At 45.8% G+C, this 25,510-nt stretch overlaps 1 protein-coding gene across 2 annotated transcripts; it reads right to left on the bottom strand.

The window, feature by feature from the left end:
- Positions 1 to 14: 14 nt before the first annotated feature.
- Gripap1 (GRIP1 associated protein 1) lies at positions 15 to 23,824 on the bottom strand. Of its 2 annotated transcripts, XM_047536589.1 has the most exons (26): positions 23,777 to 23,824; positions 21,234 to 21,300; positions 21,034 to 21,095; positions 19,990 to 20,016; positions 19,099 to 19,206; positions 15,426 to 15,576; positions 14,514 to 14,698; positions 14,266 to 14,313; positions 13,590 to 13,621; positions 13,458 to 13,505; positions 13,225 to 13,324; positions 11,773 to 11,850; positions 11,454 to 11,546; positions 10,465 to 10,599; positions 8,654 to 8,749; positions 8,029 to 8,241; positions 7,786 to 7,899; positions 6,805 to 6,882; positions 6,606 to 6,701; positions 6,424 to 6,480; positions 6,217 to 6,316; positions 4,519 to 4,649; positions 2,660 to 2,782; positions 2,441 to 2,534; positions 1,480 to 1,634; positions 15 to 632 (listed from the first exon to the last, which is right to left on the bottom strand). In XM_047536589.1, exons 1-26 carry the CDS (start codon positions 23,816 to 23,818, stop codon positions 540 to 542), a joined length of 2,526 nt encoding a protein of 841 aa, XP_047392545.1. In that variant the 5' UTR covers positions 23,819 to 23,824; the 3' UTR covers positions 15 to 539. The 2 variants fall into 2 exon arrangements, with proteins under 2 accessions (XP_047392545.1, XP_047392546.1); XM_047536590.1 differs by lacking the exon at positions 11,454 to 11,546.
- Positions 23,825 to 25,510: the final 1,686 nt, after the last annotated feature.

Consider the following 25,510-nt stretch of genomic DNA (forward strand, 5'->3'; position numbering starts at 1 on the left):
TTCATTGGAAAAAAAAAATGAGACCAGACAGTCAGTGGGTGGGCCCGTCTGGCCAGATGGTATTTTGGCTGCACAGCCTTTATACACACACGCGCGCGTGCGCACACGCACACACACACACACACACACACACACACACACACACACACATTGCTAGAATGCTGAACACAGACCGCACCCCCACCCAACATCCCCAATCCCAAGTGCAGAGTAGTCAGGCTTCCAGACATAAATTAAAAAATAAAATAAAATAAAAAAGAGTTGGTCTCTGGGAGGGAGAGCTCATGCAGAGATGGAGGCAGAAGTCCCTGGGAGCCTGGGCCAGGATAAATCCTTACCCCTTCCCTGGGGAATCCCACTCCCTGGGGGCCTCTGCCCTGACCGGGTCATTAACACCAGCCATCAGGCCTCTAGCCCCTTTAATGTCCAGTCTCCCAAATTACTAGATTTTGGTACAAGCCCCCATTTCCCACCACAGCCCAAGGGAGCAGCATCCTGGGGGGTGACAAGGGGAGGGAGTGGGTGCAGCCTGCAGGTCTTTAGCTGGATTCTCCAGGCTCTAGGTCTGGGTCAGGTGACCCCACGCACTCCTTGCTGAGTCGCACAATTTCCTGGGACAGAACTTCCATGTCCTAAGAAACAAACAAGCAATCATGGGCCAGAGAAGTGGGTAGGGGCAGCTCCTTCATCAAACATTGGGTATCATCTGTGATTTCCTTCTCACCCCATTCATCAGTCCCAATGGTGTCTGGCATGGGATGGGAAGGTTCTTAGTGCTCACAGAGCGTCCAGCAGAAAGGTGGGCATGGAGAGAAGCTAAGGAGATGTGGTGGGTCACCTGCTGTGGCCCAGTGCTGCTGGAGGATACAACTGTCACCCTCACCACCATGTCTTCTACTAAATGTGAGCTTGCTTCTCCAAGGAAGGAGCTGGGTCTAACTCCTTCCTGAATCCCCCAGAGATGGGGGAATATTTTGGTGGGAGGGGTGGGCAAATGGACATGTAGGTAAACACATCAGGGATCTATGGGAGGCAAACGAGTGCACAAATGCATTGTAAGATGACATAGGGAGGACAACAGATAGGGAGGCAGGTCACTGGGTAGGTGGGCAAGGTAAGGCAATGGGTGACTGAGGAGAGGGGTAGGTCAGGAAATGGTTGGAAGACCTAGGGAAGATGAATAGATAGGTAAATAGTAGAGTAGGTATATGGACAGATGGATAAAAGGTTGGGTGTGTGTATGAATAGAGGGATGGATGGGTGGGTAGAAGAACAGAGAGAAGAGTCAGAGACTAATAAGCTGACCCAAGGATGAAAGATGAGGGCATGAAAGGGTGGTAGATATAGGGGAAGGAGGATGGCTGGGAGGACAAAGTCTGGGTAGGTGGCTAGAGGGACTGGCAGAAGACCTGGGGGCTCTGTGGCTAGGGAGACATGTGGCTGGATAGACAGATGGGAAGGCTGGTAGGCTACACTCGCCTTGTGCAAGTGCATATTCTTGGTAAGCTGCTCCTCCAGCATGTTCTGCAGCTTCTTGTTCATCTCCCGAAGGTTCTCGTCACCTGGCTTCACTAGGTCTCTCAGGACGCTGCCCAGCCCGCTGCGGTCTGTGTGGCCTGCTGCCACAGACACATCTGCAAGGGCCCAGGCTGAGCACTACCCCCTCGGCAGAGCCAGAGGAGAGATGGGCAGAGCCAGAGGAGAAAAGAGGGAAACAGAGCAGAGGAGAGGGGAGGGAGAGAAGCCATATTATGTAGGGGGCAGAGATTTTGACATGTGAAACCAAGTGCTGTCACTTACTAGTGATGTGACCCTGAAAAATGGGGATAATACCTAAATCATGGAGTTGGAAAGATGCATATGACTGCATGCAAGTTATAGAGTACTTGGTAAACCCTCACCACATGTCAGTAGGTATTGTTCTGCTAAGGAAAAATCAGGGAGAGAAGGTTTGAAAAAAGAAGCAAAAGAAAGAAAGGAAGAGAAAAGGGGATAGAAGGTGGGAGACAGGTAGAAGAGGAAAAGAGGGTGAGGAAGGAGGGAGAAGAAATCAGAACCTCGAAAGGAATAAAGGTACAGAGAATTAAAATTTATGGAGGTAGAATATAGCCAGTAAGAGAGAGTAAAGGAGGGGGTTCAGAAAAAGACACAAGGAGAAAACAGAAGGGAGATAGAGGAGGAAGCTGAGACTTGGGGAGAAGAAAGGAGACAGAAGGCCGGAAAAGCACATTAGAGGAATGGATAGTGAAGGAATGACAGGCACACAGAGAAGAGGAGGAGGAAAGATAAAAACAGCTTCCCTGCTCTCCCTCCCATGGGTTGTAATTTTGTTAATAGCTTCACTGAGTTCCAAGAAGAGAAAAGCCACAGCATAGAACAATGGAAAAGAAGGGTCAGGTAAAGGCTGGATGGGGTTGAGGACAGGGGAGGGGGCACTGACCGATCCGGCTGTCCATGACGTAGGTCTCAATGATGGCGCTTTTCCGGCAGAGGTCCTCTGCCATGGAGGCGCTGCTTACCTCCAGGTGCTTCACCTGCAAGATGGCCCAGCCCACCTCAGGCCCCTCAACTGCACATGAGGAGAGACCTGAGCAGACCCCCTCCTCACTGCCCAACCAAGAGCACTTCAGGTGGGGACAAGTAGGGAGACAGACAGCACCTTCTCCTCTAGCATCCATTTCTCCTGCTGTGTCTCTGCCAGCCGCTGAAAGAGCTCAGCCACTTCCTCATCCGACAGCTCTGCTGGGCGAGGGGGCTGGGCCTGAGGGCTACTGGATAAGGACTGCAAGAAAGAGGAGATAGAGACCAGCCCCAGGTTCGTCACTGCCCACCCCAGACACAAGTCAGGAACAGGAGTTGGATGGGAAAGTGTGGGCCCTGTGGCTCGGGCTGTTGGTCAGTCTTAGCACCTTCAGAGACTATGTGTTTCCTTTGGTCTAAAGGCAGGTAGAGAATAACTACCACATCAGGGCCTTATTGAGAGAATTATAGGAGATACATTAGCAAATGAGATCTAACTTTCAGGCAACAGGAGGAGGTGAGAGCTGAAAAAGCTAAATGACACCACTAATAAGCAAGTAAAAAAATCCAAAAGGTGGGACACTTCTAGCAAGTCAACTGGGCTGGTCTATTCCCAAGTTGATGTCAGAAAAAAGGGACCACACGAAGGCTGGACATGGTGGCACTGCCTATAATCCCAGTGACTTAAAAGACTGAGGAGGATCACAAGTTCAAGGCCAGCCTGAACAATTTAGCAAGGCCATGAGCAATGTATCAAGACTCTGTCTCAAAAAATAAAAAGGGCTAAGGATATATCCCAGTGCTCACTTTAGTGCCTCAGGTTCAATCCCTAGTACCAAAAATAAAAAATAAAAAAGAGAAAACAACCAGATGATGCAACATGTGCTCTGAAAGAGAATGCTGGTTTTCAGAAAAACAGCAACAAAGAACATTTTGGGGCCAACTAGAGAAATCTTATTAAGGGCAGAGTATTAGATGAGATGAAAATTTATCAAATTGAGAAGATAGAGATCAGGTGAACCAAAACAGATTACTCTTAATCCCATTTAGGATTAAAAAGGAAGGATCTGAAAGGGTATGACCTAAGATTTGTTGTTTAGATGGGGGTCTCACCATGTTGTTCAGGCTGATCTTGAATTCCTGGACTCAAATGATCTTGCCTTGACCTTCTGAGTAGCTGGAACTACAGTTGGGCAACACTGTGCCCAACTTGAACTAAGAATGTATAATAATGACCTTTGGATGGTGAAATCCTTGCTCACTTCATTTTTTTTGTTGTTTGTTTGTTTGTTTGTTTGTTTTATGGTACTAGAGATTGAACCCAGGGATACTTTACCATTGAGTTACATTCCTAGTCCCTTTTCATTTTTAGACAGGGTCTCACTAAGTTGCTGAGGCTGGCTTTGAACTTTCAATCCTCCTGCCTCAGCCTCTTGAGTATGTGGTATTACAGGAATGCACCACAACACCTGAAACACTTTTTAAAAAAATTCTACAATGTACACATACTATTTATGGAATGATAAAAAAATATTTCCAAATAAAAGTGGTTGGCAAGGAACTGACATAACAGGTAGCAATAATAATGAATAATAAGTGTAAGTTGGAAAAAGGGAACTCCTACATGGATTGATACAGTTACTACAAGCCATTTATTTTACGACTCCCAGAAAGGTGAAATTAGCTGACAAATGATGAAACAGAGGTTCAAAGAGAGAGAACGATTGACCTGTCCCCCATGTAACAATCTGAATCCAAGTTGATGACCTTGAGAAGAACTTGATAAGAAAATGCATGTGCCAGGGGATGGGGTCATAGCTCCAGTAGGAGAGCATGTCTGACACCCTGGGTTCAAACCCCAGCACCAAAAAAAGAAAAAAAAAATGTTCGTGCTAGACTCAGAGTAGATCACTGTAGGTCAGGGAAAAAATGGGGAGATGGCCCAATTCCAGATTTTGGGCAGGAAAAATGGGTTGTAGGCTCTTCCTTGTCCCTTACCCTCGCTGGAACAGCTGAGCTCTCCTTCTCCCGCAAGATCTCCCGGTAGCTGAAGGAGGAGATGCTACTGCTGTCTCCTGTCTGGGTTCGGCTTGGTGAGTTCATCTCAGAAAGAACCAGTTCCTCAAGGCCTGGAAAGTGGAGGGAAGAGAAACCTGAGCCCCAGTACCCCTGGGTCCCAGGGCACCAACTTGCAGAAAGAGGCAGAAATAGATTTGACAGAGATGGAAAGAGGCAAAGAGACACACTTGGGCATGGGAAAGGCAGAAGCAGACAGGACAGGGAAAGAGAGTAAAAAAAAAAAAAAGAAAAAGAGCTGTCTCAGTTGGCAAATACATACAACAAGAGAGAGCCAAGGTGAAAGAGACCAGGAGAAACATTGGCCTCAAGTGGCATTAGCACTTAGACTTGGGTTTGAAGAAAGGAAGACAGAGTACTAGAGAGGGCATAGGGCACACTCACACTCACAGAGAAAACCCCAGAGGGACAGGAAGCCAGAGCAAATAATGGAGATGATCACAGACCCTGGCAAAAGACATGGAGCAAAGAAAAATGATGGTGAAACTGGGCATGGTGGTATGCACCTAAAACCCCAGTGTCTCAGGAGACTAAGGCAGGACGTTTGCAAGTTTGAGGCCAGCATCAACAATTTAGCAAGACCCTCAAAATTTAGTGAAACACTGTGTCAAAATAAAAAATAAAAAGGACTGGCAATGTAGCCCTGGGGTAAAAAGCACCCCTGGGTTTAATCCCCAGTGCCGAAAAAAACAAAGGAAAATGATGTCTCCATAGCCATGCACCTAGATTTCAGTTCCATTTAATGGACAAGGTGAATGTATGGTATGTAATTCTAATCTGTTATGTGCCTCTTAGTTTGTAACAAAACAGAAACAGAAACAGAATGCCTCTGTTATAAAGAGGTACTTCAGAAAACTGAGTGGCCTCATAGAGAAACTGATTTGAAATGAGATAACATCAGTTTTGCCATGTCATTTGAAACATGGGCACTGTTTGTGCCACTGCTCTTGTGGCTGCTTCTCAGTGTCAGGAAGGGGTTAACAGCACACACCAAGGGATCTCCAGCAAGGGTGGGGTGCTACTGAGGTTCCATGTGTACCCTGAGTGGGAAAACAAGAGAGCAAGTTTTCTCTGAGGCTGTGATCTACATACAAGTTGCAACAGAGCCATCACTGCATGTTACTTATTTCAATGTATTAATAGGCTACCCCCATCTAAAAAAGGCAGAAACAACGCCAATTTTTTATGTCTGTCTTTTGCCTTACATGGCAGAAATAACAAGGATTGGATCTGGTTGTATAATGAAAACAGTACAGTGTTGCTGCCTGCATGAATGTCTGTCTCCCTAGCTCCACTGGGAGTTTCTAGAGGGAAGCAAATCAGGGGGCTTTTTTCCAGGAACCCTGGACTCGATCATGGGAATTTATAGAAGAAAAGAATGGATATAACAGATTTAAAAACACTGAGTGAGGTGTAGGATTGTGTATGTGGGGGTAGTGGAGAGGCAGAGAGAGAGAGAGAGAGAAATAGAAGAGAGACAGAACAGGTAAGAAACAGAGTTCAAGAGGGACAGAACAAGCCAGAGAGCAGAAACAATGGAGGTGCAAGGCCCTGGGGCCCATATTTCCAGGCCCTGGCTGCCCTGCACCATATCCTTCTCTTCCTGTCCTGGTGCCTCACCAGAGCGGCTCTTGCTATTGGTGAGGATATCCTGCAGTCGCTCCTGCAGCTTGTCGGCCCGTTTTCGCTCCAGGTGCAACTGTCGCTTGAGGTCCTTGAGCTGTGCAGGGACAGGAGGAAGATGAGGGTGAGGGCCAGGGGGCCCATAGGGAAGGGAAGGGGGTGCATGCCAGGAAGGGGCTGTATTAGGGCACCTCCCCATCTTACCGCAGCACTGCCCTTCTTCTCCAGGATTCGCTGCCCATCTACTGTATCCTTCACCTCCTGAAGGGTAAAGGCAGCATGGCTGATGGATGCCAGAACTACTGCCTGCAGCATGTCCCCTCTCTACCCTATGCTGTATAACTGAGACCCAGGGGTGTGTCTGGGGCCACAGAGGGACCACTGACCTGCTTCAGGTTGCTAATGGTCTTCAGGTGGCCATCTCGCTCCTCCTGGGCCTGCTGGAGCTGATCACGCAGACCCTGAAGCTCCTCCTCCTTGCCCTGCAAAGCAGAGAGTAGCTCAGGCTAGAGCTTGGGAAGCCTCTGTCCTCCCTTGAGGGCCCTTCAGTACCCGGAGAAAGGAACACCATCAAAGGAGAGGCACCTTCAGCTCAGCAGTATGCTGCTCCTGGCACTGCTTTAGGGCTTCCTCTTGCTCCTGCTGCTGCTGCTGCAAGGATTCCTACGAGACAAGTCCCAGGTCTGGTCACAGCCCCCCCCAGAAGTCTTCATGCCCAGTTTGAGGGTATACTGAAGTGGGTCCCTTCAGGTATGTAGAAAAGAACTTCTTGCAGGCAAACACCACATGCCCTTAGGCAAAAGTGTCACATTTATGTCTGTGCCATTCATATAACTCGATTTGCATTTACATTTTCTTTTATTTAACAACACATAACATAACACTTACTATATGCCAGGAATATTCAAAGGGTTTTACATATATTAACTCATCTTCCCTAATCCTTCCATATTCCCTAGACAGTAGGCATTATTTTTATTATATTGGTGCTGCAAATTGAACCCAAGGCCTCGGGCACACTAAACAAACACTCTACCCCTGAACTATATCCCCAGACCCTATTGTCATCCCTTTTTTTACCAAATATGAGAACAGGTCACAGAGAAGGCAGATGACTTTCCCAAGGTCACACAGCTAGGAAGTGATCCAGCCAGAATACAAACCCAGACAAACAACTGGCTCTGGTCTGTGCTCTTCCCTGCTACTTGACATTTCCTCTTTTATATTGTCCTGAGTTTTCCAGAAAATGGCAATTAAGGCTCTTGTTCAAATCAAATCAGTGTATTACAACAATTTCCTGACAGAAGTAGAGTTCCAAGAGGAGAAGGTGCCTTTTCAAATCTGCACAAAGGCGGGGTGGGCTCTGCACACCTAATGTTTTGCCCTATCTGTTGGCCATTCCCTGGTCCACTCCAGAAGGCCACTGTTGAGCCATCAGGACTGGGGCTGCACACACAAGTCCAGGATATCTCAGAAAGTTCCAGGGCCTGACCACTTTTGGTTCCCTGGTTTGGCCTGGGTTCCCCATAAGCAGCCTCCATGCTTCACTGGTCACCACCAACTCACCTCAGCTTCCTTCAAGCGCCGTTCAAACCAGCCCTTGGCTCCATCCATGGAGTGTACCTGAGCCTGAAGTTCTTCCACTGTCTGCTGGAGATTCTCCAGTTCCCGTGTTCGGGCCTGGAAGGGGCATCAGGGACAAGATGGGCTGAGGAGTGGGCACCTCACACATGCCATTTATTGATCCATCAACAACACTGTAAACCCCAGGTTTTGGAGGAGGAAGGGCATGGTAATTTACCCACCCACCTTCTCCTCCCGGATCTGCCCACGGAGCTCCTCCTCCTGCCGCTTTTTGTCCTCATGCAGCTCTCGGAGCTCACGTTCGTAGCGGGCACGCACCCCCAGCACCTCCTTTTCATGCCGTAGTCGGACTGCTCCCAGCTCTTCCTTGTGCTGAGACTTCTCCTGCAGTGTCTCCATTGCTAGTTCATCCAGCATCGCCTTCCGCTTCTCAGCACTCTGGGGATCAGAAGGGTGGGCCAGGAGGATGGCAGTCAACCTCCTCCCCCAATACTGGAAAAGGATTGCCACCCTGTCCCCATGGCCAAGGCACTAGCCAGACACCCCCCTCCCAGTCCAATCAATTTGGCTGAGTCACTCCCATCCTCAGAAAATGGGTCATTTGGGGCTGGAGTTGTTGCTCAGTGGCAGAGTGCTTGCCTAGTATATGTGAGGCACTGGGTTCGACTCTCGGCAGCACATATAAATAAATAAATAAATAAAATAAAAGTACAACAACAACTGAAAAATATTTTAAAAAAGAAAATGGGTCATTTTCTTCCCCTTTCCATTCCCATGGATTTGACCATATCACCACTCTCCATCCCCTTGGACTGAGCCAGTTCCCCCACCTCTCCCCATGGTGTCCTACCTTCCTAGCCTCCTGGAGTTCCTGGATCAACTGCTCCTTCTCCTGTCCTATTTCTTGAAGTTGTTCCAGAAGGCGACTATTGGCCCGTAATGACTCCTATTACAGGAACAAAGGGGATAAGTTTGAAGAACTAGTAGTTGCTGGTTACCTGGGATGCTTCTGGTAGACCATTTCCCTTTCCATTGGTAAAGTGAGTGTTATAATCTCAACCTCTACACAGCTAGTTGTTCCCCAATATTCATTCTCCCCTATATCCCTAGCAACAGAATTTGTAGTTGAGTACGTGATGGTCTAGCAAGCATTTCCCCTCTTCCTTCAAACTTAGGTGTAGCCGTGTGATTTTTTTTCTTGTTTCTTTTATGAGACAGGGTTGTGCCATTGCCCAAGCTGACCCCAAACTCCTGGGCTCAAGGGGTCCTCCTGCCTCAGCCTCCTGAGTAACTAGGACTACAGACTTGTGCCACTACACTCAACTCACATGATTACTTTTTAATGTATGGAACTGGTTGATGTAACCTAGGTTATGCTTTTTTTTTGGTACTAGAGATTGAGATCAGAGCCTGGCACATACTAGACAAGCACTGAGCTATATCCCCAGCCCTTTTTATCTTATTTTAAGACAGGGTCTCACTAAGTTGTTCTGGCTGGCCTCGACTTTGGGATCCTCCTGCCTAATCCTCTCAAGTAGTTGCTATTAGAAGTGTGCACCACCACACCTGGTAGGTTGTACGCTTAAAGGAAAGGTACATACTATTCCTTGCCCTATTTCCTTCTTCCTTCAAAATGGAATGCAAAGGCTGGGCTTGTGTCTTAGTGGTAGAGTGCTTGCCTAGCACTTGTGAAGCACTGGGCTCAATCCTCAGCATCATATAAAAATAAATAAATAAATAGAAAAAGGAATCATGTCTATCTACAACTAAAATATATTTTTAGAAAAGATGGAATGCAAATATGATGGTGGAGGAGCGTAAGCAACCACCCCAAATGCCAAGATAGAAGTCTTCTGTTGAAGGGGCAGAATAGCAATAGAAAATAGATCCTGGGTCACTGGTGATTACAGAACCATTATTCGTCCTTAAATACCCTACTTGGAGTTTTACATGAAAGAGATCTAAACACCCTTATTTAATCTATCATTATTGTAGTTTCTAGTTGAGTATTCCTAATGCAAAAATCCAAAATCCCAAATGTTTTAAAGTCTGAAACTTTTTAAGTGTCAACATGAAACCAGAGAGGAAAATTCCACACCTGACCTCTTGTGACAGATCACAATCAAAACAGGTGCAAGCCAGGCACAGTGGTACACACCTGTAATCCAAGTTACTCAGAAGGCTGAGGCAGGAGGATTGCAAGTTCAAGGCCAGACTAGATAATATAGCAAGATCTGTCTCTCCCAAGGGAAAAAAATACAGGTATATTAAAATATTATATAAAACTACCTCCAGGCTATGTGTATAAGGTATATATAAAACAAACGCATTTTGTGGTTAGACTTGGGTCCTATTCCCAATACATCTCAGTAAGTATATGCAAATATTCTAAAATGCAAAAAATCAGAAATGTGAAACATTTCTAATCCCAAATATGTTGGATAAAGGACACACAACCTATAGTATGGAATCAGAATATATATCCTAATGAAGTGAAGAGGTTTAGTTTCAGAGAAGCAAAATGATTTGTGCCAGGACATACAGGGAACCAGTCTGGGATCTAGATCCCCCTGACTACACAGTCTTCCCACTGCACCTCATGGGGACTCCACTGAGCCAGGACTAGGGAACTACAAGACAGGCTAGGGTCAGAAGTATCACCTGGAGCTGGGAGTTGAGGTCATCTTTCTGTCCCATGAGATCCTCATACTCAGTCTGCCGCTGCTGTAACTCAGCTGCCAGCCCAGTGGTCTGTTCCCGGAGCATATTCAGTTCTTGTGTCTTTGCTGTTTGGATCTGCAGAAAGTAGTGGTGATGGGAAATGGAGTGAAGAAGCCCCAGGATCCAGGCATGAGCGTGGGCCTCTCAGTTCCAGGGGGACAGGGAGAAAGGTGTGAAAAAGAGAGAATGAGAGAGAAAATTTCAAACAGAAAAACAGTGAGGATAATGGATAAATGTGGTATATTCATGCAATGGAGTAATAAAGAACAAACCCAAGCACTGGGTTGTAGCTCAGTGGTAGAGCACTTGCCTTGCAAGTGTGAGGCATTGGGTTCGATCCTCAGCACCACATAAAAATAAATTAAAAAATAAAGACATTGTGTCCATCTACAAACAAAAAAAGTATTAAAAAAGAACAAACCCAAGCTATATTTGGATAAACCTCATGGATACAAAGGTGCCAGAAAAAAGCCAGAGACAAAGGAGCATTGATTCCATTTATATGAAATAAAAAGCAAATGAAGTGAATCTATGTTGCTAAAGGTCAGAATAATGGTTATTTCTGAGGAAGTATTGACTGGAAGGAGTAAAGTACCTTTGAGGGTACGGAAAATACACTATATTTTGATCTGGGAGGTGGCTACATGTAGATAGAAAAATATGAAGATTGATGGATAGAGAGAGGGAATTCACTGAGTTACACACTTTAAGATCATTACATTTCATGCACTTTAATGGAGAGAAACTAGAATGCCAGAGAAGCAGGGATGAATGGCCAGAGAGAAGAGGGCTAGAGCCAGCAGAAAAGAAAAACAAATAGGCACCTTAAAACAGCATGGTATCCAAACCACCCTGCTTGGGTGTGGACCAGAAAGGAGAGAGATGGGGGAATGAGGAGGGATCCATGAGGGCTCTCAGGTGTCCTGTACCTGCTCCAGGGCAGCCAGACTAGTCCTCAAGGCATTGTTCTCAGCCAATAGCCCTTCCACTTGTTCCTGCGCATCTGCACTCTGGATAGAAACCTGGCCCCACCCCCACAACAGGTGAGAGTGGGTCCAGAACAGGGAGGCAGGACCTACCCACAGCCAGGAAAGAAAAGAGACAAAAAGACAGAGAGACAGAGAAACAGACACACAGACCAGGACTAGGAGAAGCAAGAGCCCTGGGGACCTGCCTGTCTGTTTAGTACCCACTTAGGCTGCCACCTCCCCCAACCTCAGATTCACGAGTCCACCCAGTACAACATACCTGATCTTGTAGGGCCCTCAAAGCTGCTGCATGCTCCAGGCGCTCTCCCTGCCGCTGATCTCTTAACTCTGCCAAGCTCTGTGGGTACCAGGAGGTCAGGGGAGCCCATTCCAGACCTCAGTCTCCCCTGAGGTACGTATAACCATATAGACTCCCTTTTGAGTAACCAACAGTATGTCCTCAGCACCTATGAGTTTTGGACTACCCATCAAGGATGTCAGGTTCACCAAAATCCAGGTCACTACCTGAAGTGGCCTTAGACACATTTGCACCCTCTACACCATCTTGCAATCATCTCAGACACACCTAAGTTCCTGGTCCTAGCTCCTGGGGGGCTCAAACTCCCTTAGCCCCCATCCATAAGACACCTTACACTAACTCAGATTCCAGCTTGGGAGCCCCAGATTCTCAGCATACATGCAACCCCCATAGATTGCACATGTGCTCAACATCTATGGACTATGGCTTTACCCAGACTCCAGGTTCTGACCACTAGGATTTTCAGAAACACTCAAACCCCCATGTCTCAAGTTCCCAAGGTCTCAGATTCACACAAACTCCTAGTCCCAGACCCTAGAGGTCTCAAGCTTATACAATCTCCCTAGTTTCCAGCTCCTGGAGAAGTCTCAGACTGACACCTGCCATCTATTACTCTGGTCCCCAGTCTCTGAGGATCTTCAGATCTAGACCACCACCAGCTCCTGGGGGTCTCAGCTTTACTTGGACTCCTGTTACAATCCACATATTCCCAGTTTCTAGGGGCCTTAGTACCATCAACCACCACATTCCCTTCTCCAATGGACTTATAACTTACCCCTTCTAGAAGAAAGCCTAGAGGCTTTAAAGTCACCCAGCCCTTGACCATCAAGAGCCTCAGACCCACCTAGACTTTTACACCAGCCCCTGAAGGTCTCTGACTGACCAGCTTTTTGTTCACTGCCCCCAGGGGTCTCAGGATCACCTAGTCCATGCAATCCCACTTCCTAAACATCTCAGACCAAAACTAACCTCCAGTCCCTGAGAGTCTCAAATGTACTACACCTCTAGCACCAACGGCCCTACCCTTGAAAATCTTGAATCTACTCAGTCCCCATGCCCTTGGTCTCTGGAAATCTCAAATTTACTGACTCCCCTGCTCTTAAGTGTCTCAACATCACCCAGTCTCCAGGAAGTTCAGACACACAATTCCTGGTCCCAAACCCCAGTGGGAGTTTCAGATTGATATGAACACAATCCCCCAAGTCCTCAGCCCTAGGACCTCTGATCCATACAGACTCTTATTCCAAATCTCATAGTTCTTGGGGCTCCTGAGCTCCTGGGGAAGGCCTAGATCCATCCAATCTCTGAATTTCCAACATGGGAAATTGAAGACTGCCCAGCCAGCTCCATGGGTCATAGACCTCCCCAAACAGGATCCCCACCCCAAGGAGTCTTGGGACTTGGCCTCCTCACTTGATTGGCAGCCTCAAGTTCCTGCTGCAGTTTCTGGGTGCGAGCCAACTGAGCCTTTAGATCAGCTTCCTTCCGCTGTTGTAATTCCTCAATCTTATTCCTAGGGGTGACAGGGATAGGGCACACTGGATGACTCAAGGTTCAGTCTCTTGGCTCTACCCTTGTGATCTTCAGGTAATTCTGCATGGCATAGTCCCTATTTGTCTACCAGTGGTCCCAACCCTGGCAGTTACCTGCTGTCATTAAATAGTGTCTCCTTCTCTGTCTGCAGACGGCAAAAGCTGGACACAGAAAGACAGAGATGGGTCTGTTCTACAAGTCAATGCCTCTTTAGGCCCCCCAAAACATAGAAAAAAGAAGTATACCTTTCTTGTTTCTTTTTTAGTTTCTCAGAGAGCTAGATGGGAGGGATAAAGGGGAGTAGACAAGTGATAACAATGAGAGTAATATTAATAAAAGACAAAAATTAACTTAATATTCACACATTTCTCACTGCATTCTTTCTGGAAGCCATGATTTACTTGTATTATCCTGTGGAATCCTCAAAATAGCCCTGAGAAGTGAGTACTACCAGTCTTACAAACTGGGAAACTCAGTCTTAGAAGGGATAAGTAATTTAGTTGCCTGGTTGGTCAGCAGCAAAAAGCATTATCTCCATTTAGTTCCCTTGGTCTCCAAAGGTCAGCACTTATGCCCCCTAAATAGTGGCCAATAGCCACATCATAGAATGGCTAGTCTGGGAGGCCTATAAATCAGGATCCTAATTGGTTATCTTATCACTGGGCCTCCAGGTTCTAAAATAAGAATTAGGAGTCTGTAAATGCTTGGATAAATGAATGAATGGGCAAAGTTGGAAGGAGACAAAAGTGATGGGACCTGACATGCCCAAGATAGAATGGGACCACATTAGCCCATTACATATTGAAAGCAACTCTGAAACATAAGTGTGAGTCTCTCCACTTCCCCCATGATGAAACTGAGGCTCTGAGGGAGGCACAATGGCCCTTTATGCTATGCCAGGAAAAAGCTGGGCAGCCCCACCTTAGCAAGTTCTTCCTGCAGCCTGGATGTTTCAGCCTGCTTTGAGCTCTGCAAGGAAAGATGAGGGATGAGCTTGTTGTTAGTAAGGACAGGGGAAGGCCTCTGCTTTGCCTTGTCCTCCTGCCTCCCTCACCCCTTCCATTCTGCCCACGAGATGATGATGTCACAGACATCTCCGTGGGACCATAGGCAGAGCCAGGGCATCGGCCTGCCTCCTGACATCCCAGCCCCAATAGACCCAGGTTTACCTCCAAGCCTTGCAGCTGTTCCCAGAGCAATCTCTTTTCCTCTTTCTCCATTTCCCATTTCAGCTCCACCTCTGCCAATGGCATGGGGGCCATGGCAGTGGGGGTGAGGCCCCCGGGGGGGTCCCCTTGGCCTTCACTGACAGCTGAGGTCTTCACGGCCTCTTTCCCATAGCGCTCCTGCAGGGCTAGTGGGTTGAATGAGAACATGATGGATGAGGTAGTCTCTGAAGTTCTCTGCCATGCTTCAAATAGAGGGAAAAGCAGCCTCCAACCCTTCAGGTCACAGAAATCCTGCTCCAAATGCTCACAAGCCCCATCCATGCCTTTCACAAATCTTTCAAGACCTACCAACCTCTGAGATCCTGTCTGCCATGCTCCAATCCTTACTTATAGCTAAATCCTTCCTATAACCTCATAATTCCCACCCACATTCCAGCAAGTCTCCCTCCTGATCGTGGAACTAGCACCCACCAACAAACAAGTCCCAGCTGTTCACCAAGGGTCCACATATCAGGACTTTCTCACAATATACCAAACTGTCAGCTTTTATCCTAGACCCCACCTATGATCTGAGCTCCTTCATTCGCTTTCTCCACTTAATAAATATATTCTTTTCAACATTCATGCTGCTGCTCTCTAACATTTGCTAGGGACCAGGCCCTGAACTAAATGCAGAATGATACCACCTCTTTCTACTATCATCTTCCAGGTAGCAGCCATCACTGTGTACACTGTATAGATGATGACCCTTTGGCTCAGATAGGTGAACTGGCCTGTCCAAAGCCACGCACTGGTTCAAAGCAAAGTCAAGCCTAGCCCTGAAACCCTTCTCCTTCCCCCGAGAGGCAGGCATCCTTCTATGCTCCACTCAGGCTCTGAGGTCCCTATATCCCCAGGAGAGCTGCTACATACCTGCCACATTCTTCTGCAAGGCTGTATTCTCTGCCTGCAGTCTCAGCAGCTCCCCATCCACATGGGGTCCAGCTTGGACAGCCCCTGTTCCAGCAGCCCCCTCCTTCAGTTGCTGGTTCTCCCGTTCCAACTGCTCCATCTGACTGCAGAGCTGACCAGGGGAAGAGGGAGGAAGCAGAAGCAGCAAATCAGAACACTATTCACTGAAACATATATAGCACTTGACCATGCAGTTTATAATTCGTTTAATTCCCATAAAGACCTTATTACATAAGTGCTCTCACACTTTACAGATAAGGACACTAAGGCACAGAGATATTAAAAATCTTCATATTCACACATCTGTTAAGTGGCAGAATCAAAAAGGGTGAGAATAGTGAGAACAATTTCCCCTTTGCCTCTTCCCAGCATATCAGATAAACTCCAAGACTTCAGATTCCTCTGGAAATTGTCAGTACCATGGATAGTCCCAATGCCATGCCTTCTATGGACAGTTCTGTGTCCTGGGTATTATACCCAGGGATAGTTCCTTCTCAGTCCAGGTACCACAGACAATTTTAAGAGCATTTCCAGGGCCAGCACTGCCTACAGCTCCTGCCTTGCCAACTCCTGGCCTTGGAGAGGTAAACAATACAAATAAAACTAAGCCAGTCCCCTGTTAACTTCCCAACTAACAAACAGTTCTCATAGAAGTTCCAAGACGATCCCTTATCCCCATTTCCAGAGTATAACATTGAGGCCCAGGGAGAATTTTTAATTTTATTGACTGTGATATTTTCTACCCCAAACATTATTTCTTTCACCTAGTTCTTCACATGACTGGCTCCTGTGCATCCTTTATTATTCTGCTCATATGTCTCCTTTAACCTAGTATTCCATGGGCTAGGGATATAGCTCAGTGGTAGAGCACTTGCATAGCCTTGAGGCCCTGAGCTCCATCCCTAGTACCGAAAAGAAAAAAAAAATTGATGTCCCTCAACACAGAAATTCTACTATTCTATCAGAGAACTGCATCCAATTCTTTATTATCTGGTGTTAATTACAATTAAATTTTATTTTTTAATAGTCACAAGCACAGATTCTGAAACCAGACTGCTTGGATATGAATTTCTACTTTGCCATTTACTAACCAGGTGATCCTAGGACAAATTACTTTATCCCCCTGGGGCTCAGTTTTCCTCATCTGTTAAATAGGGATCCTAAAAATATCTCATAGGCTATTGCAAGAATGAAATGAATAAACAATGTAGAGCACTTCAAATAGGAACTGATACATAGGGGATGCAATATAAATGTCAGTTATTACTACTAATTTTATTTGCTTACTATGTTATGTCTTTCTCCTAATCCCATCCCCAGAATGTAAGTTATGCAAAAGTGCAGACCCTTCTGTGCTGCTCACAAGGTATTTCCAGAACACACAGAACATAGCAAGCACTCTATAACTGTTGAAGAAACAATTGAACTGAAATATATTGGCAAAAAAGGGGTGGATATAGGCTTCAACCCAATGCTTCCCTGTGAGCACTTCCAGTGCCTGGGAGGAGTAGGAAGGTGACTATGAAGTAAGTCTCTACACCTGGTCCTGTACCCAGCCCCGGGTAGTGCAGGGAAACATGAGCTGGATTGATGGAAAAATGCCTGCTCTGCCCCACCCGCTTAGAACCAAGATACCACAGAGGCAGAAAGCTGTGTAAGGCTGTGAGACCAGTGGTTATGTGAGCATCAGGGGTATGGAACTAGGGGAGGGAGCACCAGAAGGTAATGTTTAAATGAGTCATGAGGCAAGACCTGCAGATCAAAAACAACCTATGAGGAATGAACCAATTAAAAAAACTTGAAGTGAGAAACCAGAGAGAAGACTGTGAAAATATAGCAGGTGAGAGGTAGTAAGGGCAGAGGCAGGTCAGGGCCACGGGATGGATATAAAACTTTTTTTTTCAGTACTGGTGATTGAACCCAGGATCTCATATATGCTAAGCAGGTGCTTTACCACTGAGCCATATCCCCAGTCATCTATTTTATGGTTTCTGTATGTGATACTAGAAATCAAACCAAGGGCCTCATGCTTGCTAGATAAGCGTTTTGTCACTAAGCTATATCCCAACCCCTGGATATAAAACTTAAAAAGTTAACAAAGAGGACTAGGGTCATAGCTCAGTGGTGGAGCACTTGCCTAGCATGCATGAGGCCCTGGGTTCAATTCTCAGCACCACATAGAAATAAATCAAATAAAGGTCCATTGATGACTAAAAAATATTTTTTTAAAAGTCAACGAAGAGCTGGTGATGTAGCTCAATGGTATAGAGCATGTGTTTAGCATGCATGAGTCCCTAGGTTCAACCTCTAGGATTGCCGAAAAAAATAAAAAAATATTTTAGAGAACTAGGGATGTAGCTACCTGCTTGGCATTTGCAAAGCCCTGAGTTCAATCCCCAACACTGCCAAAATAAAATGTATTTTAGAGCAAGACTGAATCAATAGAAGGATAATATCATCAGCTAACATTTCCATAGCTGATATTACATCCAAAGCTCTGTTGTAAGTGGCTTATGTACATTACCCATTTAATCCTCACAGAGCACTGCAAGACAGATGCTGTTATCAGTATCATTTCCATTTTAAATATTTGGGACCAAAGAAAAAGTAGGATGAGTGACTTTCTTGAGGTTACAGTTAGCAAAGATTTTAATCTAGGCCTATCTGGGAGAGGTGGCTCCCAGACTACAATATCACCAGCTGGGGAAGCTGAGGTAGGAGGATCACAAGGTTGAGGTCAGCCTTGGCAACCCAGCAAGACCCTGTCTCAAAGTTTTAAAGAACAATAAAATAGTGCTGGGGATGTAGCTCAGTGGTAAAGTATCTCTGGGTTCAATCCTCAGTGCTGAGAAAATAAAAAGATTTTAATCTGGGTCTTCTGCTTCTAGACTCCATGTTTGGAATAACTGCTTGCTGAACTGCCGCTCCTGGCACTGTACTTTGCTTAAAGGTTGCTTTTTGCTTTATTTTTTAAGGTATTAAGCAGTATTTTATCAGGTGAAACCTTATAAATACCATTCTTACTGCCAAGGGACTTTTGTCCTGAAAACACCCTAAAAACTTACAAAGTGATTAGCCATGGACACAGTAGATAAGAAAACAAAAGACAAAATCTCCAACTGCTCAGTAGTTTCAGAAGCAGCCAGGACACTAAAATCAGTGAGGAAATAGAATTAACTGATCCAGGATGAATTATCTGGAAGAAGTAGAAGCCCAGGCTCATGTCAGATGAAGGGAAGGAAGACAAAAAGGAAGCACTTCAAATATCTTTTCAACCTGTATTAAGCATAATAATTTTACCTAAAGTCCCAACACCCTGATGTTTCAGAGCATCAGCCCCAAATTTATGGAGATTTGATGTTCAAAGAAAAGGAGCGCCTTGGCCAGGAACCAGCTGACCTCAGGGCTTGAAGTCATCTGATCCCACCACAGTAAATGGCCCCATCTGTCAAATTACTACCCCCCCAGCATTCCAGGACCTTTTTCAGCACCACGGACAGTGATCCAGGGTCAGACCCTGTCCAACCACCAGCTGCTGTCAGGTTTCAGCCTAGGTGGTCCCTACACACACTTATGCACACAAAAACACACACACCATTCCTGTTCCCTCCTCATTTATCCCGGGCACCAGCACCTTGCTGAACTCGGCCATAAGAGTGCTGTTCTGCAAACGGAAGTCCTCCTCCTGGCTGTGCAGCTTTGCCTGCAGCATCTCATTTTCACTCAGCAGTACCTCGACTTCCTGCAGTGGCAGATATAGACCAGGACTCCAACAAAGGCAGAAAAAATGAGATATGGCAAAGAAAGAGACAGAAGGAGAAGATGACATGGGGGAAGAGCATAGAGTATGAAGAAAGGTGATACAGGGAGGGATAAAATAAGAGAGAGATGGAGAGAGAGACATAGGAAAATAGAAAGAAGGGAAAACAGGGAGGGAGAGACAGACAAATAAGGGGGAGTAAAAGAAAATAAAGGGAAAGGTAATGACAGGAAAGGAGAGAAGGATTAGGAGAGAGAAAAAGAAAAGAAAGGAACAGGGAGAAATCACCAGGGAAAGAACAGAGGGGAGAGAGAAGCAAGGGGGTCAGGGTAAGAAATGAGTCAGGATGAGATAAAGGAATGAGGGTAAAAAGAAATACAAAGGAACAGGGGAAAGAGAAACAAGGAGTCAGAGAGAAATAAACAAAAAACATTAAAGAGACATGATGACAGAGATGGGAACAGGTTGGGAAAAAACAAAGAGAGGGTTGAGGAGAGAAACAAGTCAAGAGAGAGGGAAACAGGAAGACAGAACCAGGACAGACAGACTCAGAATAAAGAGAAAAATGAAGAAAGAGAAACGTAGGCAGAGTACAAGATAAACACAGGAAAACAAAGACAGACACAGAAATACATGGCAGTGAGGAAGTAGTAGATGCAAGGACACACACAGAAAAAGGCAGGCCAGCATAAAGAGATCCCAGCACACAGAAATATCCCCATTTAGACAAAGTCTTCCAGACACATTCACCATGAGCCCCCTTACCTGAGCTTTCTTGCTTTTGCTCAGTGCCTAAAGGGAGGAGTGGGAAGAGAGCTTAAGTGAACAGCGATGAATTTATCCTACCCTCAGTAGGGTATGGAGACTACTGTGACAAGTGTTAAGGGAGAACAATGATGACATGGGTCGTAGGGTGATATTTTCTTCAACCTCAGAACTTTCCTGACAAATTGAAGCCCACAGGAATAACAGAATGAATGAGTAAATAAGAGACTGAATGACGGAGAATACTGCCTTGGTGTTACAGCACACAGGAATCTTCCTTTTCTCTATGTCCTTGAGGTTGAGGTGTGTCTTATTATTTAACCCTTTACAGGTTGGATCTCCAGGCTCAGAAATTGTGGCTTCATTGCTATAGTGTCCAAACATATCTATGTTGATCCTTCCCACGGAACATGGAAAGTGCTGTTCCCCTGCTCAGCAGTCAAGGGCATTGTCAGGTTTGGAGAATTAGCACCCTAGAAAAGAGAAGCCCAGCCTCCCAACAGCGAGATTTTCTGCAATCTGTATTAGTTCATCCAACAAATATTTATCCAGCATGTACTACGTATATATTGTAAACATGGGGACAGAGCAGTGAAGAAGACAAAGGAGAATGTTGAATGTCTTAAGGAGCCATAATAAGTTATATTCTATCTCATCCTGAAAGGATTTAAGAGGTGGGTTGGGTCTTATTTTACCAACAGGACCAGTACAGGGATGGGAGGCAGGAACACAAGGCAGGATGTGGTTAGAAGTAGGGAGGCAGATTGAAGGCAGATTAGATTAGACTATTCAATCAAAAGGTAGTGACTGAGTAAGTAACTGAAATTAGAATGAATTGAGTTAATTAAATTAATCAATAAACTAAGCAGGAATAGGTAAAATTAGCCAACTAAAGAGACTTCCTTGAGAATTATTTAAATGACTATGTGAAAACAGCATATAATATTAGAGCTAGTTCACTGTAGGTGCTCATTGGCAACATGAATGAGTCAGACAGATAAAGGGTAGCAGATAGTGGGTGGCTGGGTGGGTGGAGAAAGGTACCTTTTGAGCTTTACTGAACTCCTTATCCAGGTAGGCAACCTTCTGTCGAAGACTGGCAAGTTCTGGTGTGGGAAAAGTAGGGAATTGCAGCCTTAGGCAGCGGAAAGGAGCTGAAGGCCTTCCTGCAAGGCGTCTAAGGTAAAAACGTCAGCCTCTGGCCCCAAAATTCACCCCCATCTAATGAGACCCTCTTGGCTCACCAACACCATTCTTGCGTAGTTCATCTGAAAGCTGATAGTTGTTTGTACGGAGTTCCAGGAGCTGAGCCTTTGGGGAAAACAGAAGGGAAAAGACTTAGTTAGGAAAAGTGTTCCCACCCCTACCACAAGGGAACCATGCTCCTAAACCACATGGACTGGACTGACACCATCCATGTGCTTCCTCAGTCACTCCTTATGACTTAAGCATACTGCATCTTAAAGTAAGTTGCCAGGCCCTAAGCCCAGCTCCACTTATAAACCTAGCCACTCTCACCCCTCCATCTCTACTCCTCCAATCCATTCTGCACTGTGGCCATCAGTGAGTTTTGACTCAGTCAGGCTACTGTTCATGTGCATGAACATAAGTCTTCACACACACAGAATAAAGTTCCACTTCCTCATCTCGGCTAACTCCTTCACACACTGAACATTACCTTACCAGACCTGGAGGCCCCTGAGGGCAAGGGACAAGAGCTTGCCTTCCCACTTCTTTCCCAAGAGGTTCTGGTATTTTCCTCCCCATCCTTCACTGAATCAAGGGGATTCCCAGGATCCTCCAACTACAGTTTCTCAAAACATTTCCAGGACCCCTTCGAAAATTAAGGGAAAGGGCTGGGCATGATGATGCATGCCTGTACCCCCAATGACTCAGGAGGTAGATGCAAGAGGACCACAAGTTCAAAGCCATTATTAGTGAGGTACTAAGCAACGTAGCAAGACCCAGTCTCAAAATTAAAAAAAAAATAGAAAGGGTTGGGGATGTGGCTCAGCAGTTAAGCTCCCTTAGGTTTGATCCCCAGGACCAAAAAAAGAAAAAAAGGAAAGGGCCAGGTGCAGTGGCACAAGCCTGTTATACCAGTGAATCAGGAGGCTGAGGCAGGAAGATCACAAGTTTGAAGCCAGCCTCAGCAATTTAGTGAAACCAGCAGCAATTTAGTAAGACCCTGTCTCAAAGCAAACAAATAAATAAATAAAAACTACTGGGAATATAGCTCAGTGTAAAGCCTTCCTGGGTTCAACTCCCATTACCCAAAAGGGGAAAAAAAGAAATAAAATAACTAAGAGAAAGTGAAATTTAGGCCATTCCAAACAGCACACTCCTATCTACAAGCCCTGTATGTCTCTGAGGCTGGTTCTTCCCAGACACACCCACTATCCCCCCACCCTCTAGGACCTTTTTCCTCCCTCACAACACACCAATATCTGCATCTCTTCCCCTGATAGTCTGCTCAAAGTCAGAGGGTTTGGCTTCTATAAAACTCTTCCTGCCCCTGTCCTCACCAGGATCCAGTATGTCTCTCCAAGTCCTGATAGAACTGGTACACTCCTTTCCACTCCCTTAGATTCCCTCCTCAACAGAGCCAAACGATTTCCTCTCATTCACTGCCCAGTGGGATCAATCTTCCTCACTCAAGGATCCCCCATCCCCACAAGATCTCCCCAGTCATGGTCCATTGGGATGACTCTACACACTTCAAGTTCTCTCAAATGCAAAGCCTTGGGTGGGCCAGTTGGATTACTCACTTAGATTCCCTTGCAAATGTTAGGGTAGTCTTTCCAATTAATAGTACAATGATCTTGCCATTACATTCCCAGTGTCCCTCACTTAGGAACTACCGTTTTCCCTCATTCAAGAATCAAAAGAATTACTTGTCCTCACTCTGAGTTCTTGCCCTTTACCCACAGGATTCTACTCAGGATTTTCTCCTTTCAGAGACTCCCTCAGCAAGGAACTCTCTAGAGAAGAGCCCACTCCTGATGCAATGTTATGGCCTTTCATCCCTTCTCAGAGTCCCCACCCTAAAAGAATCAAGTAATCAGAGTACCAATTCAGGGTACCTCCAGAAAGTCCATTGGTCCTTTCTCCATACAGTTCAAGGTATCACTCTTTTACATCTTCTGGTCCTCTCCCCCCCTAGAGATTGATGGTATTGCCCATTCAGGTCCTACTTTACCCCAGGTCTAACGGGATCACCCCTAATAATCCAATGGTACCCCCCCCCGAGGATCCCTGACCACCAAAGGCACAGTATCTCCAGGAACACACCTAGGATCTTTCCCCAATCCCCTAGCATAGTTTTATCTCCCACAAACTTTCCACCTCCCACAGGCTAATGGTACTGCCCTCTCAAGGGCTCCCCGCACCGTGACGTAAACGGCCCAACGCCCGCTTCCTTCCTCTCCAGACAAAATGGTTTCGCCCTCAGGATCTCCTCCTTTCAAAGCCCCAAATTATCATCACCCACCAATGGTATCCCACACACACAGGAACAAAGATCTCGTCCCCGCAGTTCTGAGTGAGGTATCGCCTACTAAAGGACGCTCTCCCCTGCCCACAAGGCTAACAGAATCCAGTCTTCAGAGCCCAAATATCTCAGAATCCAAGAGTCTCGCCGATCACAGCCTCAGTTTCCCTTCTCCAGGTCAATTCCTTAGACTCAATGTCGGTACCAGCCAACTCCTTTTCAGAGCCAGCGGCACGACCTCTCTCTACCCCGCCTCCCATCGCCTAGCCGGGTGGTCTTTCCCACAGCGAGCGGCACCTGCATCCGCTGAAACTCCTCCTCAGACAGAGCTTGCGCCATGTTCCTCCCCCCCACCCCCCCTTCAGCTTTCTGCGCAGACGCAGCTCGTGCCCCCTGTCAGTATTAAGTTTGGGCCAAACCAATGGTCAGAAATAGTGGGGTAGAAACCGAATTCAGAAGTTCAGCGTTTGGAAGACGGAGAAAAGATAACAAAACTGACAGGTCAGATGGGTTTTAGTTTAATGTTTTACTAGATTTCAAATCATCCTATCTGACTTTTAAACTTTTTTAGATTACCAATTGTTGCGAGACATTATGGCATCCCTGTCTCATGAGTGGACTCTTCGGTAGGGAAGTGTTTGCCGACAGAAAATAACGCTTCCTCGCTATTCCTTTAATAAGAATGGTTGACTTAATAACCATAGAAATGAAAGCGGAAGCTTTCCTCTGTTCTGGTTCCCGCCTCCTTCCAATGACCCTAGAGGGGAATCCCGCCTCTCGTGAAGCCCCTTTTTTCGAAGATTTGACAGTGATTTTATTAACATGTTAATATAACATGTTACAACATGTTAGGTAAAGGACCTAGTCACCAATAAATTAAAAATACCTGAGAGGAAAGAATGGCAGTGAATGGGAGGGAGGGGAGCTCCATTAAAACAACAAAAACAAAAGCAAGGGCTAGGGGTGTAGCCCAATGGTAGAGCCCTGGGTTCTCTTCCTGGCACCTGGAAGGGTGGAGGAGGGGACCTGAATGCTGAAACATTCAAATAAATACTAAAATGCCAGGGCTCTTTTTTTCTTTCATTTAATGAACTTTATTGAGATATACTATTTATCCCACTATATAAAAACAGCCACACTAGTAATCCCAGGGGCGACAAAAGATGAGTCAGGAGGATCACAAGTTCAAAGTCAGCCTCAGCAATTTAGCGAGGGTCCTGAGGAATTTAGCGAGATCCTGTCTCACTATTCTGTCTCAGAAAAAAGGAAGAAAGAAAAAGGGCTGGGGATATGCCTCAGTGGTTGATCGCCTCTGGGTTCAAGCCCTGGTACAAAAAAAAAAAAAAAAAAAAAAAAGGAAAAGAAAAGAAAAACAGGGGATCTTTACACTGAGCAAAGTCTCCAACCCTTTATATTTTTATTTTTACTTTTGGGTACCAGGGATTGAACTCAGGTTCACTCAACCACTGAGTCACATCCCCATCCCTATTTTGTATTTTTTTAGAGACAGGGTCTCACTGAGTTGCTTAGCACCTCGCTTTTTAGCTGAGGCTACTGCTGAACTCGTGATCCTGAGCCGCTGGAATTACAGGCGGGCGTCACCGTGCTGGCCCCTTTTTATTTTCATTTTGAGGAAGGATCGTGCTAAATTGTTGAAGCTTGACTTTGCCTCAGTCCCCCAGTTGCTAGAATTACAAAAGGATGCCACTGCATCTTCTTTTATTGATGAGTAGAATTCCATAGTATGGATTTACCACATTTTGCTTATCCATTCCCTTAGTGTAGTTTTGATTTGTGTTTCTCTTAGTATGAGTGAAACTAGGCATCTTTTAGTATGTTTAAGGACTATTTTAATATGCATGTATATGGGTGTGTTTCTGCAGATATAACCAAAAGAACCTCTGCAAGCTTGACAAGTTCCCTACCACTAAACTACATCCCCAATCCTGAACATGTTTTTTTTTTTTTTTTTTTTTTTTGGTGTGTGTGTGTGTGTGTGTGTGTGTGTGTGTGTGTCAGGGAATGAATCCA

Source organism: Sciurus carolinensis, chromosome X (assembly GCF_902686445.1).
Source record: "Sciurus carolinensis chromosome X, mSciCar1.2, whole genome shotgun sequence".
Lineage (NCBI taxonomy): Eukaryota > Metazoa > Chordata > Mammalia > Rodentia > Sciuridae > Sciurus > Sciurus carolinensis.